This window comes from Dromaius novaehollandiae, chromosome 9 (genome assembly GCF_036370855.1).
Source record: "Dromaius novaehollandiae isolate bDroNov1 chromosome 9, bDroNov1.hap1, whole genome shotgun sequence".
NCBI classification, from domain to species: domain Eukaryota; kingdom Metazoa; phylum Chordata; class Aves; order Casuariiformes; family Dromaiidae; genus Dromaius; species Dromaius novaehollandiae.
In genome coordinates, this window is record NC_088106.1 from 32956207 (window position 1) to 32971487 (window position 15281).

At 44.0% G+C, this 15281-nt stretch overlaps 1 protein-coding gene across 5 annotated transcripts in view; it reads left to right on the forward strand.

The window, feature by feature from the left end:
* The window catches only part of THAP4 (THAP domain containing 4), a 31880-nt gene that overhangs the window by 12009 nt on the left and 4590 nt on the right, over positions 1 to 15281 (forward strand). For 4 of the 5 annotated variants that reach the window (XR_010390570.1, XM_064517164.1, XM_026110662.2 and 1 more), the window contains exons 3-5: positions 1047 to 1206; positions 3507 to 3616; positions 5029 to 5132. Coding sequence is in view for 4 of the 5 variants with exons in the window: in XM_064517164.1 (XP_064373234.1) it covers positions 1047 to 1206; positions 3507 to 3616; positions 5029 to 5132 (374 nt within the window). In the remaining variant the exon portion in view is untranslated. Of the gene's footprint in view, positions 1 to 1046; positions 1207 to 3506; positions 3617 to 5028; positions 5133 to 8725; positions 15233 to 15281 lie in introns of those variants that run through there. The other variant, XM_064517165.1, reaches the window with a different exon arrangement.

Here is a 15281-nt window from a genome sequence, read left to right on the forward strand (position 1 = left end):
GTCATTAAGCATATGATAGGGAGAAGGACATCCTTTAAGTATATTAAAGTTATACTCATCTGCATAACGTAGCCAACCTAGATTTTGCAGTGGACAGCCTCATTTCTATTTTTAGTGGTCTTCCCTGACATCGTGTGGGTGGCATATCCCCCTCCTTGCTTGCATCGTAAGGATGGATCTGCTTTACTGTTCACGTGACTTTGAATTGTCAGTCTCAGTTTCTCAGATTAATTTTTTCAGGTCACACCCTCTGAAATCACAGCAAATGCAAAATGTTGCTTATCGAAACTGTCTGATTAGCTAAAGAAGGAGCCTTTTAACTTTGCAAGGCATATCTTGATTGCTTCTTAATAAGTATAATGACTGAAGGTGATTTCTCTTCTCTTTCTCTTCTGTTTGTGCTTTAATCTGCATGTACCGTAGTCTTCTAACTAGTTTTACTTAGCCTTAGTCCAGAGCCTACACAAAGGAACTTCTGAACTGTCCCTGTCTCTTTTTGCACAAAGAGGAAGATAAGTCGTTGTTAATCTCTTCAGAAAATTACAGCCAAACTTTGATCTTGAATAATATGCAACCTGGCTTTCTTGTAAGAATGATGTGATGAGTCACTTTCTTGGTCTCCAAAACTAATAGAAACAGTGCATGCTCAGTGCTTGAGCAAAATCAGGCCACGACATTAGAGGTTTAACTATCACTTAGTGCTTAGCTCTTTACCCTGGGATTTCAGGCTTCTGCTTCCTTGCATGTAGGTGGGAGGGAGCTTTCCCTTCAAACCAGTGCTAAAGTTAAGAGTCAGAGATGGCCATCTATAAGAGTGCCCTGTGTTGGCTTTAGTAAGGCCAAGAGCAAATTTGAAAACAGAGCTACTTTCCATGCCTGTGTTTTTTACCTTGGATCTGATGCTGCTCTGGGGAAGAGCATTGCTGACGCATTGGACCGCTTCTGACGTGTTTCTTGTTCTTTACCTGCCTGTAAGCAGCTTACAGCAAGTTGGAGAGCATAGATCCATGTGTTTTCTTTCCTCATTCTTCCCTCTTTCTCCACAGAGACGCCCCAGCTGAATCCTGTGATGGAGCCCCTCTCCTGGATGCTGGGCACCTGGCTCTCAGATCCGCCGGGAGATGGGACCTTCCCTACAATGAAGCCCTTTCAGTACCTGGAAGAAGTGCACATCTCTCATGTGGGGCAGCCCATGCTGAACTTCTCGTAAGTCTAGAGCTTTGTCTGTGCTGGCAGCAGCTTTTGGTTTGGAGCAGGTATGGCTCCAGTGACGTTGGGTAGTTGCATTTTTTTTTTCCAAATTGTAAAGCAAACCCGTTTTCATCTACCAGATGTGAAGATGTAATGAGATCTGGCTGGATGGCCTGATTTTTTTTGTTTTTCTTTAAAATTGCTGCTAAGTTGCAGCACTGTTGCAACATGTCCTGAGCTGCACACCTGCAATCAGTGAAAATTCACTAGTCCGAAAGTATAGTGCACTTCCACATGCTTGAGCTTTTCAAAAATGAGTTCACATCTCTGTCATTGCAGAAGCAAAAGTGTACAGGATTAGGGCTATGACCGTAATGCACCATGTACTATTCTCTTGGCCTGCCAGTTTTGAGGATTACCTAGTCAGAAGTAATTGCAGGGGGCAAGCAAAGGACTCATTGGAAGGTGGGCAGAGGTAGTGGATTTAGATGTGGTAGCCACGTATCATAAAGCAACCCCCATGCTACCATAGTTGTGCAGATAATGGCCACACCACGTGGTTGACCACCAGCTAGTATGGAGGAGGGGATTACCTGGGTGCTAGTGTTAATGCCAAGAATGGCTCTATCCTGAATGTGGGCCTAGCTATTGTTTGAGTAGATTCAGTATCTGTCTTCAAAAGATCAGTGATTCTTCAACTTTAATGTGGTGTGCACTGTTTGCATATATTAGCTGAAAGACGTGCTGTCCTTAAGGCCAGAGAAAACACTGTTCCTGTTGCTGGTGGTAAACGTTTAATTAGAAATGATTCTTCAGGTAGTGGTGTTACCCTTGGACTATTACCATTCTGCTTTGTCAAGCTCCCTCTTACAGATGTAAATGAAGGAGCTATGATGTGGCTGCCAAGTTTGTCCATTTAAAATTTGGCCCTCAATCTTCACCATATGTCACGAAAAAAATGAGAAGAATTAAATAAAATTTTTAACAGACTGCGATAGAAAGCAGATAGATTAACTGCTTTGGCTGCATACATTAAAGTGATTGTCTTAGAGAAATAAAAAATCTGGAGGAAGAGAAGTGGCATGAGAGCTAACTGTTCAGCACTGCTCTGATACAGTGTGTAGAGGTGCCATGTATCGGACACCCTGTGCTGTTGGACTGTTAGGAAATGTTGACTTTGCAAGATTCATTGTATCTTCACACGGGTAACACTGTTCTTCGGACTTTGCAGGTCTGAGTGTTTCTGTAATAGGTAACTGTCCCAGCTTGCCACATGGCAGCATCTGGACAAGCCCTTCTGCTTGAGCCTTTCCTGGGTCTGTTTCATATTCGCTCTGTTCATGCCTTGATGGTGACTGATTATACAGCATGAACCCAGTCCCTGGGCAGATCGCTGAGACCCAGGGGCGGCGGTGTTAATTGTTTCCAGTAGACATATCGGAATTACAGAGCAGAGCCATATATAGAAACTGCTGTTGCGTTAGGGAGTCCTGGGTATGGAATTAGCAGCAGCAGCTTTGAGGTTGCCTCTTCTCTCCTCTCCTCTCCTGCAAAAGGATGTGGAGTGGGAAATTTTATGAAAAATAGTATGAAAAGAGGGATTATTCTGGAATAAATAAATTATTGATAGAATAGTCCACTAGCATGTGTAGGTATTTCGCCTGCTGTTAGTGCGTCTAAGCTGCTGTTTAATTACCAGATACCTGTGTAGAGTTAGTAATGCTGTAACACTAATGCAATGTTGAATCATGTGTAATGTATATCATCCATGCTAAGGGTGACTAAACATACAGCTGTAAGGCCTGACGAAGAATAAGTAAGCATCTGAGATGAATTTTTTTCTTCTTGAGGGGAAAGAAATGTCTGCTCTGTTACTGCCTGCAGGAAGCAATATACAGGAAAGCAAGTTGCCAGGTTTAAAAGCTGAGTAAAGATGATATTGTAATGCCAGATATTTCCTTGAGAAGGGAGTATTTTGGACAGAGCATGGCTGCAGCATTGGTGAAAGATCAGACTGCCCAGGGTAATTTCTGAGCTAGCTGTTAGAGAGACTCAGAAGCTATAGAAAATCTCAAGCCTGAACTTAAATAACTAATTCCAGCTATAAGAACTAGCTGTACATATAAGGGAACTACTTCTTTTACATGTTTACATCTTCCAGCCTTGAAGCCTATTCAGTCTTTTGCTCTTCATGTAAGTACTGTGGGCAATCATGTGGTTAAATAAAATAGCATTTTCTCTGAGATGAAACCAGGCTAAATGCTGTGTTTTCAGTGCAGCCGTACAGCAGTTTTTGTATCCTGACTTCCCCTCAGGTTCAATGCCTTCCATCCAGACACGAGGAAGCCAATGCACCGAGAATGTGGATTCATCCGCCTCAAACCTGACACTAATAAGGTGGCCTTCATCAGTGCCCAGAACACAGGTAGTAACCCAATATGCTACAGATTCTTGCAGGCTTAAACTTGGGATCTCTGGGAAAGGGCAGAGGTCCTTGTCCTGCTGTGCCATTTCATGACTTTTCCAAAAAATTACTGGACCTCTCTAACAGTTTCATTCCATTTATCTTAATTGTGGGTTCAGCATCAAAGAGTGGCATCCCCATCCTGGTATTAATGAGTTCATGTCAAGAGCACTGAGTTTTCAGGACTAGTTACATGCCTTTGCCCAGATGATTTTGCTAGCTAGCTTTTCGTGACAGGAAAGGACCAAAAATCAAAATACTGCTTTTGCAACAGTCTTGGGGGGATATCCTCTCCTAAAATGTTATGTTGGTATTTGCAGATATAGCTTTGTAAGCCAAAACCCCCACAACTTGCAACAAGAATAGCAATCTGAGGCAGGAGTCTTGATGATGGCAAATGGAAAGTGGCTGGTGACATTCTCATTGCTTTCATGGTATCCTAGTCTTTTGGGGGGAGGAACAAGCACAGATAGGATGGCTTGCTCCTAAGGCTTGCATGAGTCAACCACAGTAGATGCTGTGGTAGAAGTAGAGAGGTATATACCTTGGTTCATGAGCTCATCTGTCTAGATTTCTTCTACTATTGCTATTCTCATATTTGGCCCTTATTTGGTTCCTTCTAAGCGTGGTCAGATTTAACATCCCACTTAAAATATTATTGCTGATGTTAAAACTCAATGTATTTGATTCCATGGTGCAGCATAGAGCTTGTGGCCCTGGCAAGGTGGAACAGTGGTGGCATTAAATCTTTGCAACCTCTCTATCAAGGAGTGTTCAGTGAGATTCATGTAATCCCCTTCTTGTCTCCTTCAGGCTCTCTGTCAGAGAGTCTGCCCAGGCTGTGGCACTGCCAAGAGCCTCTGCAGCACTCGAAGTGGTGGCTTCTCTCATGCTCTGCCTTTGACAAGACTGAAGAGTAACCTGAGCATGGTGATCTTTCTTGGCTCCTCAGCTAGGAGCATCTCCCACTGTCTGGAAGTTGGGCCTTAGTATATTTGTTATATAGCTTACAGGAATTGAATGAGAGAGAATTTCATCTAAATTATTAGAAGCGAAAGACGTTCAAAACCCCGTTAATGCTAAACAAATTGGGATCTAAGATTACAGAGTAAATGCTGAAGGGAAAACTGCCAGTTTGACTGCGGTACTCATCCCGCTCTGCATGAGTAAGTCCGTCTAGGTAGATTTTCTGAAAAGCGTTATGTTTCTGAAGTTTCATGGATTTGCAGTTATATGCTAGGTCAAATTAAACTGTTGTGCAGGGAGAGTGGTGGTCAGCTCTAAAGGCCTATACTAGAATTACATAGCCTAATATTTGTGACATTGTGAATTAAGCTTTGTAGCCTAATGTTTATGACCTTGCTTCTTATTAGGTCTTGTGGAGGTGGAGGAAGGGGAGGTGAATGGACAGGAGTTGTCTATAGCTTCTCACTCCATAGCCAGGATCTCCTTTGCCAAGAAGCCCCATGTGGAGCAGGTGAGTGAGTACACACACTCGGTTAGCAATTCAGATAGTTGTGCTAGCCCCAGAAGGTGTCTAGTTGAAAAGACAGGCTAATTAACATGCTTTAATTATGGAGCACCCTCAGGTGCTCTTGGAAATATTGCACAGCATCCTTGCTTATGTTTTCTGCAACAATCTACAGAAAATATTTCATAGATTACAAGGCCAAAAGGGACTGGTCTTGTCCCTCATTTAGTCAAGAACTGCCATACTGAATCAGACCAAAGAGCCATCCAACCCAGAATCCCGTCTTCAACAGCACGTGGTAGCACGTTATTAAGAAAGAGAATTGTCTAAATACTGTTGTGTGGCAGTGGTGTTACTTTGTTAATGCTGAACTTCTGGATTAATTACAGAAACAGGGCATGCCCATAAAGTATGTACAGTATCGGGTTTCCTTGGGATATTTAGTAACGCTTGCCTGACAATCTGCCAGAAGTTCAAGGTGGGAGACCCAGACGTTCTTATTTCAGGTTTTGTTCTTTCACTTGAGCTCTAGCTCTCTCTAGGCCCTCCCATTGCTGCTGTCCAAGCAAGCTCTTTTCCCTTTATTTAACAAAAAAATGAGGCTTTTTTTGTCTTTTTGAATAAAATGTCACTGGACAAATTAAAAAAGCAGAATACCTTCCTGTAGGACATACAGGAGCTCCATAAGCTAAAGAACAAGCCCTGGTTCCTGTACTTTAAACTACTGACCTGATCTCATAGCCAGGAGAAGAGGGCCATATTTTTTTAATTAGCATATGTTTTATTTTTGCTGTTAGTGTGTGTATGTGTTTAGCATGGATTTTTTTTTTTATTTTATTATTCACTGGACTTTGAGTAAGGCTTTCAAAGACAGTCACACCAATAAATGAAGAGCAGCTACCTAAAAACAAACAAACAAATAACTCCCTGCTCCCCCCCCCCAACTTCTCTTAGTTGGTAATTCTCAAACTCTTCTTGTAGTGACCAATAGTTTAATTGAGAGAGAAGCTTGTGATTCACTCTGGTTCTTTCCTCATCCACCACACATCCCTGAGCCTTTGCAGGTCTTTGCTTGCTCACTTTCCAGGGCATTCACAAGTTGCTACTGGCTCTTAAGCTGTCAGTGGCTGATTGTCATGGCTGGCACTTGCTGTCAGCTCCAATCTTAGTTGACTGCTTCTTGGTTTTTGACTGGTTTTTTTTTTAATGTAGTGGCGATTTTTGGTTGGTGTAGCTGGATCTGCTAGAGTCAGCTGTGAGTAAGATAGCATACTGAGGCCACAGCTGGAATCCTAGTTGTCATGTATACAGTTGCGTTAGCCAAGTAGCAGACAGCAAAGCTAAATAAGCTGTCATATAGAATAGGCACTAGCATACTGCACTAGCATGCTATTGCATCTGTATTTTCTGATAATGTCTTGACTAAGTGGGGTGAAGGTAATTTTTGAAGGGTGACAAATGACATGTGGCTCTTGAAGAGAAAAGGCACTATATTGATAACAGCAGATAGAGCATTGTTTTATTCTGGACTTCAGAGCTTAAATTTGCAACCTAGTTTTTATGTCCCCTAAAACCTATAGATAATTTGAGGACCAAAGTTTGTGCGGATGCACAAGGGTCATAAGTGTGCTCCCTAACTTAATCTGCTTGCACAAAATTGTTCCCATAGTTGTTTGTACCTACAGAAACAATGTCCACAGTCTGGAAAGGCAGTCCTAATTTGGCTTCCTTTTGATGCGTGTTTTATGTTCCTGGGTTTGCATTCTCCAAGGAGCAGCTATAGTGCCTCCTTTATATACCATGAAGCAAAGCCATTAAATATTGTGGATATCACCAAGGCACCAGAACTCTTAATTAGAAACATTTTAGAATAAAATGAACCACCTCATTGTTTATAGATATACTCAAACCCTGAAATGTTAGCAGATGGATTGACAGGAGGAGAGGGAAGTGGCTGAAAGCCAATAAATGTCTTCCTTCATTGAAAGCTCTAAGGCTGGCTTTGGCCAAAGGCTGAAAGAGGGGATCTTGGCAGTTGAAGATCAGTGCTCACCTAGTACCTGAGGGCAGTTCAGGCCCACATACTGCTTGTGATCATTGGCTAGGAGGCTTTTGCTGGTAAATGAGGGTGTTAAATGAGAGGGGATGTCAAGTAATCAGGTCCCAGCACATGTTATTCTACACCAAGAACAGTGTAAATTGTCCATGGAAATGAAGAGACCACCAGTGTCATGAGAAGGGCACGGGTACTGCCATTTTACTCATTTTGAGAAAAACTCGTCACTGTTCTTTGCCCACTGAGAAGTAAATCTGGATGGCCGTAGTTCAGCCTAACACTAATTCAGGCAGGGACCACCCCTTCCTTGGGCCACCCAGTCCTTGGGCCAGGGCTGTGTTCCAGAAGTATGCTGGCATGGCAGTGCTGAGATGTGGGGAAGCTCCCCACCTGTAAAGAGGAGCTTTCACTGGGAAGTGTGTTCCTGCTAAGGCAATGCTAATAGTGCATATGGCACAATCACAGCATATTAGACTGTTCTTACTTCTCTGAGGAATGAGTAGTTCTCAGATCTTACACTGTGCACACTGATGCTGAAGATAGCCAGTGCAGGGAGTGTTGGAGCACTGTTAGGTCTGTTAAGACCTAGTCTGTTGAGGCGTTTTGCTGCAAGGTGGATACTCTCTGCATTAGATAAGGCGTAATAATGCTTTTAACTGTCCTGGCAGAATACATACTTTATGTTCATCAGTGCTGGGCCCACCCTGTAGAAACTGCATACAGGAAATAGAGTGTAGCCACTGCCTTTATAGAGATGGCCAGAGAGCCAAAAATAATGAGCTCAGCAGCCATCCCTCAGCTCAAAGGTCAGACGGTGCTAATCCCTGAAAACCTTCTGGTCTGCGCCATGCTACTCAGAATGTTTCTTTTTCTTCCATTTTTTCTGTTAGTGCTTTTCACAGAATCACTGTAGTGGTAAGGAGCCAAAGGAATTGTATTCTTAGCTCTGCTCTGTGTTCTTTGCCTGATGTACAAACCTCTTGTCAGTAGCTAGCTCAGGGGTCAGTGCTGCTTTTGCTGATACTGCAGGGAGACCAGCTACTCCAACAACTGAAGGAGAAAAGATCCTGGCAGACTTTTCACAAAGCCTTGGCAGGTCAGTAATCTCACAAGCCAGCTGCAAGCATTTTATGTCTGAGTTTTACCAAGGAGGAGGTAGGAGTAACAGTTCTGTGTCTGCTTTTTAAGTCAAATAACCCATTTTTAGCAAGCTTAACTGTTACTGAATGAGGAGAGGAAAGGTGACAGGTTTATTTCCAAAAACACTGTTTTTGATCTCCCATGAGTGTCTGGAGAACAGGCATGGTTTTGAATATTTGTACTCTTTAGGGCTGCTCTGTGTTCTTTGTGCTCTTGATGCTTCTGTAGCTGGAAAGCAGAGCCCAGAAGCCAGCACTTGTGCTATGTATGTACTCCTCTGTCACCAACTGATTGCTGGTCCAGATTTCCATTTTCCATGCAGATTTCCTGCATGTCCTGCAGGAGCTGATGTAGTGAGTTTTGACTAACTGACCTTGATATGCTGATGATAGTTACTCTCCAGGGGTGAGCACCTTGCAAAAGTGCTCTGTGTATTCTGCTTTCCATGGAGCAACCACAGCAGAACAACTCTGTGCTTAATGAAAGAATTCAAGGAGACGAACTACCAGTGATGGACGAAGATCGAGTCAGAGATGATTTGGGAGAACTTGACACATACAAGTCCATGGGACCCAAACAAGCTGCACCCAAGGGTGCTGATGAGAGACTTGGCTGATGTCCTGCAAAGGCTGCTCTCTGTCATCCTTGAAAGTTCATAGAGATTGGGGGAGGTCCCCAATCACTGCAGAATGGCAAATATTGCACGCATCTTCAGAAAAAGCCTGAATGTCAACCCAGGGAACTGCAGGCTGGTCAGCCTCACTTCAGTCGCTGGAAATTTCTGGGCACATGAAGGAGAAAGTGACTGAAAACAGTCAGCATGGATTTATCTTAGGTAACACATGCATCACTAATCAGATTGCCTTCTACAATAAAATGGCTAAATTGGTGGACAAGGAGAGAGCTGTGGACTTCATTTACCTTGAATTCAGCACACTTTCAATACTGTCTCCCACAGTACTCTTGTATCCAAGCTGAGATGTTATGGTTTGGATAGGTGGACGACTGGATGGGAAGAATAACTGATTGGATGGTCAGAATCAGAAGGCTGCGGTTAATGAGTCATGTTTTACCTGGAGACTGGTTACAAGTGGAATACCACAGAGGTTGATCCTGGCACCTGTCCTGTGTGACATCATTATCAATGACATAGAGGAGCCAACAGAGTGTACTCACATATCTGCAGATGACACCAAGTAGGGGTGAACCAGGGCACGCATACAGTCTAGGTCTAGGCTGCCATCTAGAGAGACCTCGACAGGCTGGAGAAATGGGCCATCAGGAACCTCATGAAATTCAACAAGGATGAATGCCCAGTCCTGCCCCTGGGAAGGAAGAGCCCTGGCAATGATACAGTCTGGAGACTCCCTGGCTGGGGAGCAGCTCTGCTGGAAAGGTCCTGCACATCTTGGTTGGACACAAGCTGAACGTGAGCGAGCAGTTTCCCTGGCAGCAGAGAAAGCCAACAGCATCCTGGGCTGTATGAACAGTAGCATAGCTAGGTGATCCCAGGGAAGTGATTATCCCCTTGTGTTCACCGCTTGTTAGATCTCCTGTAGTGTAGTGTGCCCAGGTTTGGACTTCCCCAATAAAAGAAAGACATTGCTAAACAGCAGGAGGCCACCAAGATGGCAGGGGGCTGCAGCACTTGCCTTGTGAAGAGGGGCTAACAAGCTGGAGTTGTTCAGCCTGGAGGAGAGAAGGCTTCAGGTACCTAATAATGGCTTGCCAGTACCTACGAAGGGTCATAAGGAGGACAGAGCCAGGCTGTTCAGTGGTGTGTGGTGGGAGGATGAGAGACAGTAACCTCTCATTTCAATTTATGCCCAGACTGGATATTAGGAAAAATTTTTCCCCACAATGACAGTCAATTAGTAGAGCAGCTTACCCAGTCTCCGTCCTTGGAGTTTTTCAAGACCTTAAGCAACCTGGTTTGACCTCAGAGCTAACCCTGCTTTGAGTAGGATTTGGATGAGGGACCTCCTGCGGTCCCTTCCAGCCTGAATAATCCTTTGAAATGGAGCTCATGAAGCACAGGTTTGTAGGGGACACAGCATCTGGGGAGTTCTCCTGTTCCTCAGACACGAGATCATGGGAAGTAGAGACTCCTTGCAGTCTGCCCTGACCCAAGGTTCCCCTGGAGAGACTGCTGCTGTTTCTGTCATTAGTAGAAACTTCTCAGTATCGCAGAATAGTTTGGGTTGGAAGGAACCTCTGAAGATCATCTGGTCCAACCCCTCTGCTGAACCAGGGTCAGCTCGAGCAGGTTGCCCAGAACCATGTCCAAATGGGTTTTGAATATCTCCAAGGAGGGAGACTCCACGACCTCTCTGGGCAACCTGTTCCGATATTCAACAACCCTCATAATGAAGAAAACTTGACAAAATAAATTCTTCTTGTTGCATATAGCCCACTGCCACCAGTGCAGTGCTCTTTTCTTGTGAAGCAGCTAACCTGTACCTCTCCCACAGCAGTAAGTACCAGAGGTGCTTCCTCTTTGCAGTGCTGTTTCGTAGGGCTTCATGTTTTCTCACTCCTGTATAAGTAGCAGCAGTCTCTACATGTCTCAGGTGTTCATGGTGCTTGCCCTTCTTGGGTACCAACAGCCACCCTTTGAATCAAGCTCACTTTTAAGAGAACCATCCCCTTTTTTTCCTTACTTGGTAGCAATAATGATATTGATTCCGTTTGTTCTTTCAGCATTCAGATTTTGGTGTCTGACCGGCAGTGTTACTTAGGCATCCACATCAAGCCAGAGTTGGCACTTGCTGCAGTCCATCTACATGTGGTTGCTGTGGCTGCAATAAATCATGTTTGGAGCAGGTTGCTGACCAGCAAGCTCAGTGCTTTGGCTGAGAGCACAGTAAACGTCCTATCAGCAGCACTGCGGAACTGGTATGGGCAATGCTTCTAGGGCAGGGACAGGCAGTTAGTGTAAATATATGAATAAAATATATGTATGAATGGTGCTGGAAAGTTGATTTGGCCTCTCTGCAGAGATACAGAAAGAATGACTGAGCCACAAAACTGGGTGACCAGGCGCAACTCTAAGGATGCAAACAGATGATTATTGAAATACGAAGGCCTAGTTAAGGTTTTGTCAAACCTTCCTTTCTTACCATTTCCTGTTCACGTGCTGTGCTCAGACATATTGCTCAGGTTATGTCAAAGCTGGAGGGATCAGTTTAGCTTTAAAAAAAAAAAAAAAGGGGGGGGGTTTGTAAGCAAACATCACCCTTATTTTTTTTTTAATTGCGTCTATTCTAGTATTCTTTTGCAAGGTGTTACGGCATACAGAATATGGCCGAGGCCAAAGATTTGGTATGACTTGGTTAGCTCAATAACAGAAGTGACCATACTCAAAGTAAAGTAATAAGTTGTCTGTCAGAGGATCATTGTTGTTCTTAGGATTAGAGAAAGTTGGCAAAGCAGACACTTTTCACTGGGGAGGAGGAAGGCAAAAGATCCAGGGTTTCAGCACAATCACAGAAGAAAAAACTTCCTATAGGGTTTAATGAAGCCATCTCCCTATATCATGTTACACGTTCTCCTGGGATCTGTGCCACTTTTGCACTGTAAATATTTGATGAAGAAGGGAAGCAGCAGCTCCCTAAAGCTTCTAAAGGAAATCTTTAGCAGCTAAAGAGATGCAAGACAGGCACCTTTGGAAGTGCTAAAAGGAAGAGTTAAAGTGCATTTACAGATGGGGCTTATTTGAGAGTCCCTCTTTTGCTGCTGTTGTATAAGATTGTTTTGAGGACAGAATCCTTGCATTTGAAGGAATATGTGTCGTGATGTTGGAGAACAGTGACCCCTCTATCCTCCTTCAAGGCTACCACTGATTCACTACAGCAATAATTTCATAGTCTTCATGACACAACATACTTGTAGATATTACCAAGTTACGTTACCTTTGTGTAAGGTCATGTAGATTTTAGACCAGGGAAAAGCAAAACTTCCAGTAACTAGGGGAAATCTGCTTCCGCAAGCATGTATGCAGTGATGTGCATTCACTGTCGCTGTGCCATGAAAGAGTTGCACTTAGCTTGCTTAGCTTCTCCTAAGGAGCAGAAGGAGATGATTGATGAAACCTGAACAGTAGAATTACAGACAATAGCAAGTTGTTGAGGGTAGTAATAGAGGGCATCTTGCACTGTGTGATTTTGAATACTGGCTCACCAGAAATGGCTAAATGCCCTGTGCTTTTGTGTGGGGCTTCTTTCTTTCTCCATAGAAATTTCCTTGAGTACTGTTGTTTTGCCAGCACCTCCAAATCCGTCTGGAGTTCTGTTAGTTAGTGCCCCGTGTTGCTAGGAAGCTTCCTGGAACGTTCCTTTGGCCATAGTACCAGTTTCCTTTTAAGTTTCTACAAAGTGTCATTCATGCATGATAGTAACTTTTCATTTTGCTTTGAGTAGCTTCACTGTGTATGTGCCTGTCCTGGTCCTTTGATCTTGGGCCCATGGTCACCCAAGGGGAGTGTGAAGCCAGACAGACCCATTCACCCTGTGCCCAAAGTTCTAATGCTGCCTCTGCATAACTCTTTCTTAAGTGTTTAGAGCTATTTTTGTATCCCCTTACATTAGACTCTAATTTGGATAAGCCAGAAGCGCCAGTGAGGCTGTAGAGCAGCTGGCCCATGCTTACAGGGAAAGCACAAGAAGTATCTCTCGTAGACATCTTGTGTGGCAGCCAGTGCAGCAGTGGTTCAGGTATGTTATGTGCCTGTGGTGCAGCCTGTTCCACAGGAGCCAGTTACTCTGGGTATTACCAGGGAGCTTGTGTATTTTGCATAAGCTGAGACTTGACAGAGCACTGAGCCCAGTGGGAAGAGCTTCCATTTGCAGAGTCAGCATTGGGCAGGATGCCACAAAACGACCCACTCTGCGGATAAAGATCCCAGCTATGTTGCCTTGTTTGATCCCATCAGTCACACGTCTTTTCCAGCTCTGACTTCCACAGTTCTGGGACATTAGATCATCCTGTCTGTTCCCTTCATGGTCATGATTTCCTCCCTTGCTGTTTCATTTTTGGTCATGAGATCAGAAAAGTTTGTGTCCACTATTCATTGCTACTAGTGGTAATAGATCAGAATGGGCCATTCAGAAACCTGAGCTGAATAATTTCAATACCAGTGCTAAAGATAAGTGTGTTTTATATTCTTTTGATTTGTCTTTTCCTTCTTGGAGTGTTTGAGCAACGCTATCATGCATTACTAGAAAAAATCAGCAAATACTGCTGAAACCATCATTTGTGTATGACTCTGTGCTTGCTGTTACGCCCACAGACCTCAGAATGGCCATGCATCCTCAGCAGCTCTGTCATAGATTCACTCTCAGTTGGCAATGAACTCCTGACAACTACTGGAAACGCAAGCTGAACTCCAGCTGTAGCCAGATTCAGGTGAATTAGCTGAGGATGGCTTGAGAAGGACAAGATGCCCCGAAATGAACAGGAGTGTGGATTGTGTGTTTGGCAGGAACCTGCTAGTGAAATGAAACAGGATGTGTTGGATTTTGGTACTGAGGGAGGATGCACTGTGTGTGTGTAGCAAGGGTAGTGGCAGTGGACAGGACACTGTTCCAGAGCATGTTGACTGGCATGGACATGCCCTTGAGTGACCTTCACTGAAAGTAATATTTTTGCAAAAGCTTCTCTTTCCTTCCTTCCGTTCACTGTTTAAGTGACTGCAAATTACTTGTACTTGGCAGGTTATCAGTTTAGGCTCCTGCTGTCCCCAAGACTTTGTTTCTATTTATCCTTGGGATTGTGTTCACAGTGGGAAGCAGCAGATGGAATCAAGCAACATAAACAGCTCTTTTGGATGATGTGCAGCAAATCTGCACTGAAATAATTTGAAGGCCAAACTGCTAAGTGTGTGGAGATGTGTTCTTACAGCAGTGGCCACTCAGGGAGGTGCTGTGGACTCATATAAATGATTATTATATGGTCATTCTCTACAGGGCCTCACAGCTGGAGCAGACACTTGTTAAGAATGTTGTTTTGAAACAAGAGCTGAGGTGTATAAATGATGGGCCTGCTTTTCTGTTTTCTCTCATGGCAAGCTAAGAGCAGATTTATAATGTGTGCTAAACCCAGGACTGAACACCATGAACTCTTTGCTGATCTCTTCTCTATCCTGGAAGCTGTTAAAACCGGGGTTCAGGCATCCACTTGCACAGGTCATAAGTTTTTTCAACTCAACAGGGCAGCCATGTGTCCTCTCTCTTGAGTTTCTTGTGCAATTTAAATAGGCTTGCAGCCTGCCCAGGTGGAGGGACAAGGAAGCTGTTGCTTGTAGACCCTGTGCCTCCAGATGGATGGCAGTGCTCTTTGCTGCTGCCACTGGGCTGAAACCCCTGCTGGTCTACAGGCACAACAGCAGAGGCTCAGCAGGCTCAAGCCCAGTCTTACCATATCGTGAAACCAAAGCCTTATTCTGGCGTAGCTTGGTGACTTGGAGAGAGCATTGGTGGTTTTGAAGGCCACCTTGAAAATCTTGTCCAGTACAGGGCATCTTCCTGAGCCTCTAGCTGGTCCTGATAGACTCATTCAGCTTAGATGTTAGCATGTCTGTACTGAGGTGACTGCAGCAATAGTACCAGGACCTTTCCTCTCCTGACACAGCCTGCATGGCACCAGGCATAAAACTTCACTAACTGATTTGCAGTCACAGCTGTTAATGTGTTTAATGCAGAGACCTGCCATTTGGCTACTCCACAAAACCTTCTCACTAAAATCACTCATCACCCCTAGAGAAAATGTCAATTCGGGAATAGAATGTCAAAATAATGCAGGGAGCTCTACTGTTTTTTGTTTTTGTTTTTTTAAGTTAAAAATGCTTAAATCTAAGTGAAGATACTGGGAGATTTTTCAGGCCTTCCCACCAATATGCTGCAGTTCCCAAACCGAGTTTCATGAATTAAATCTAGTTTGTTACCAACTCCAGTAAGTTTATT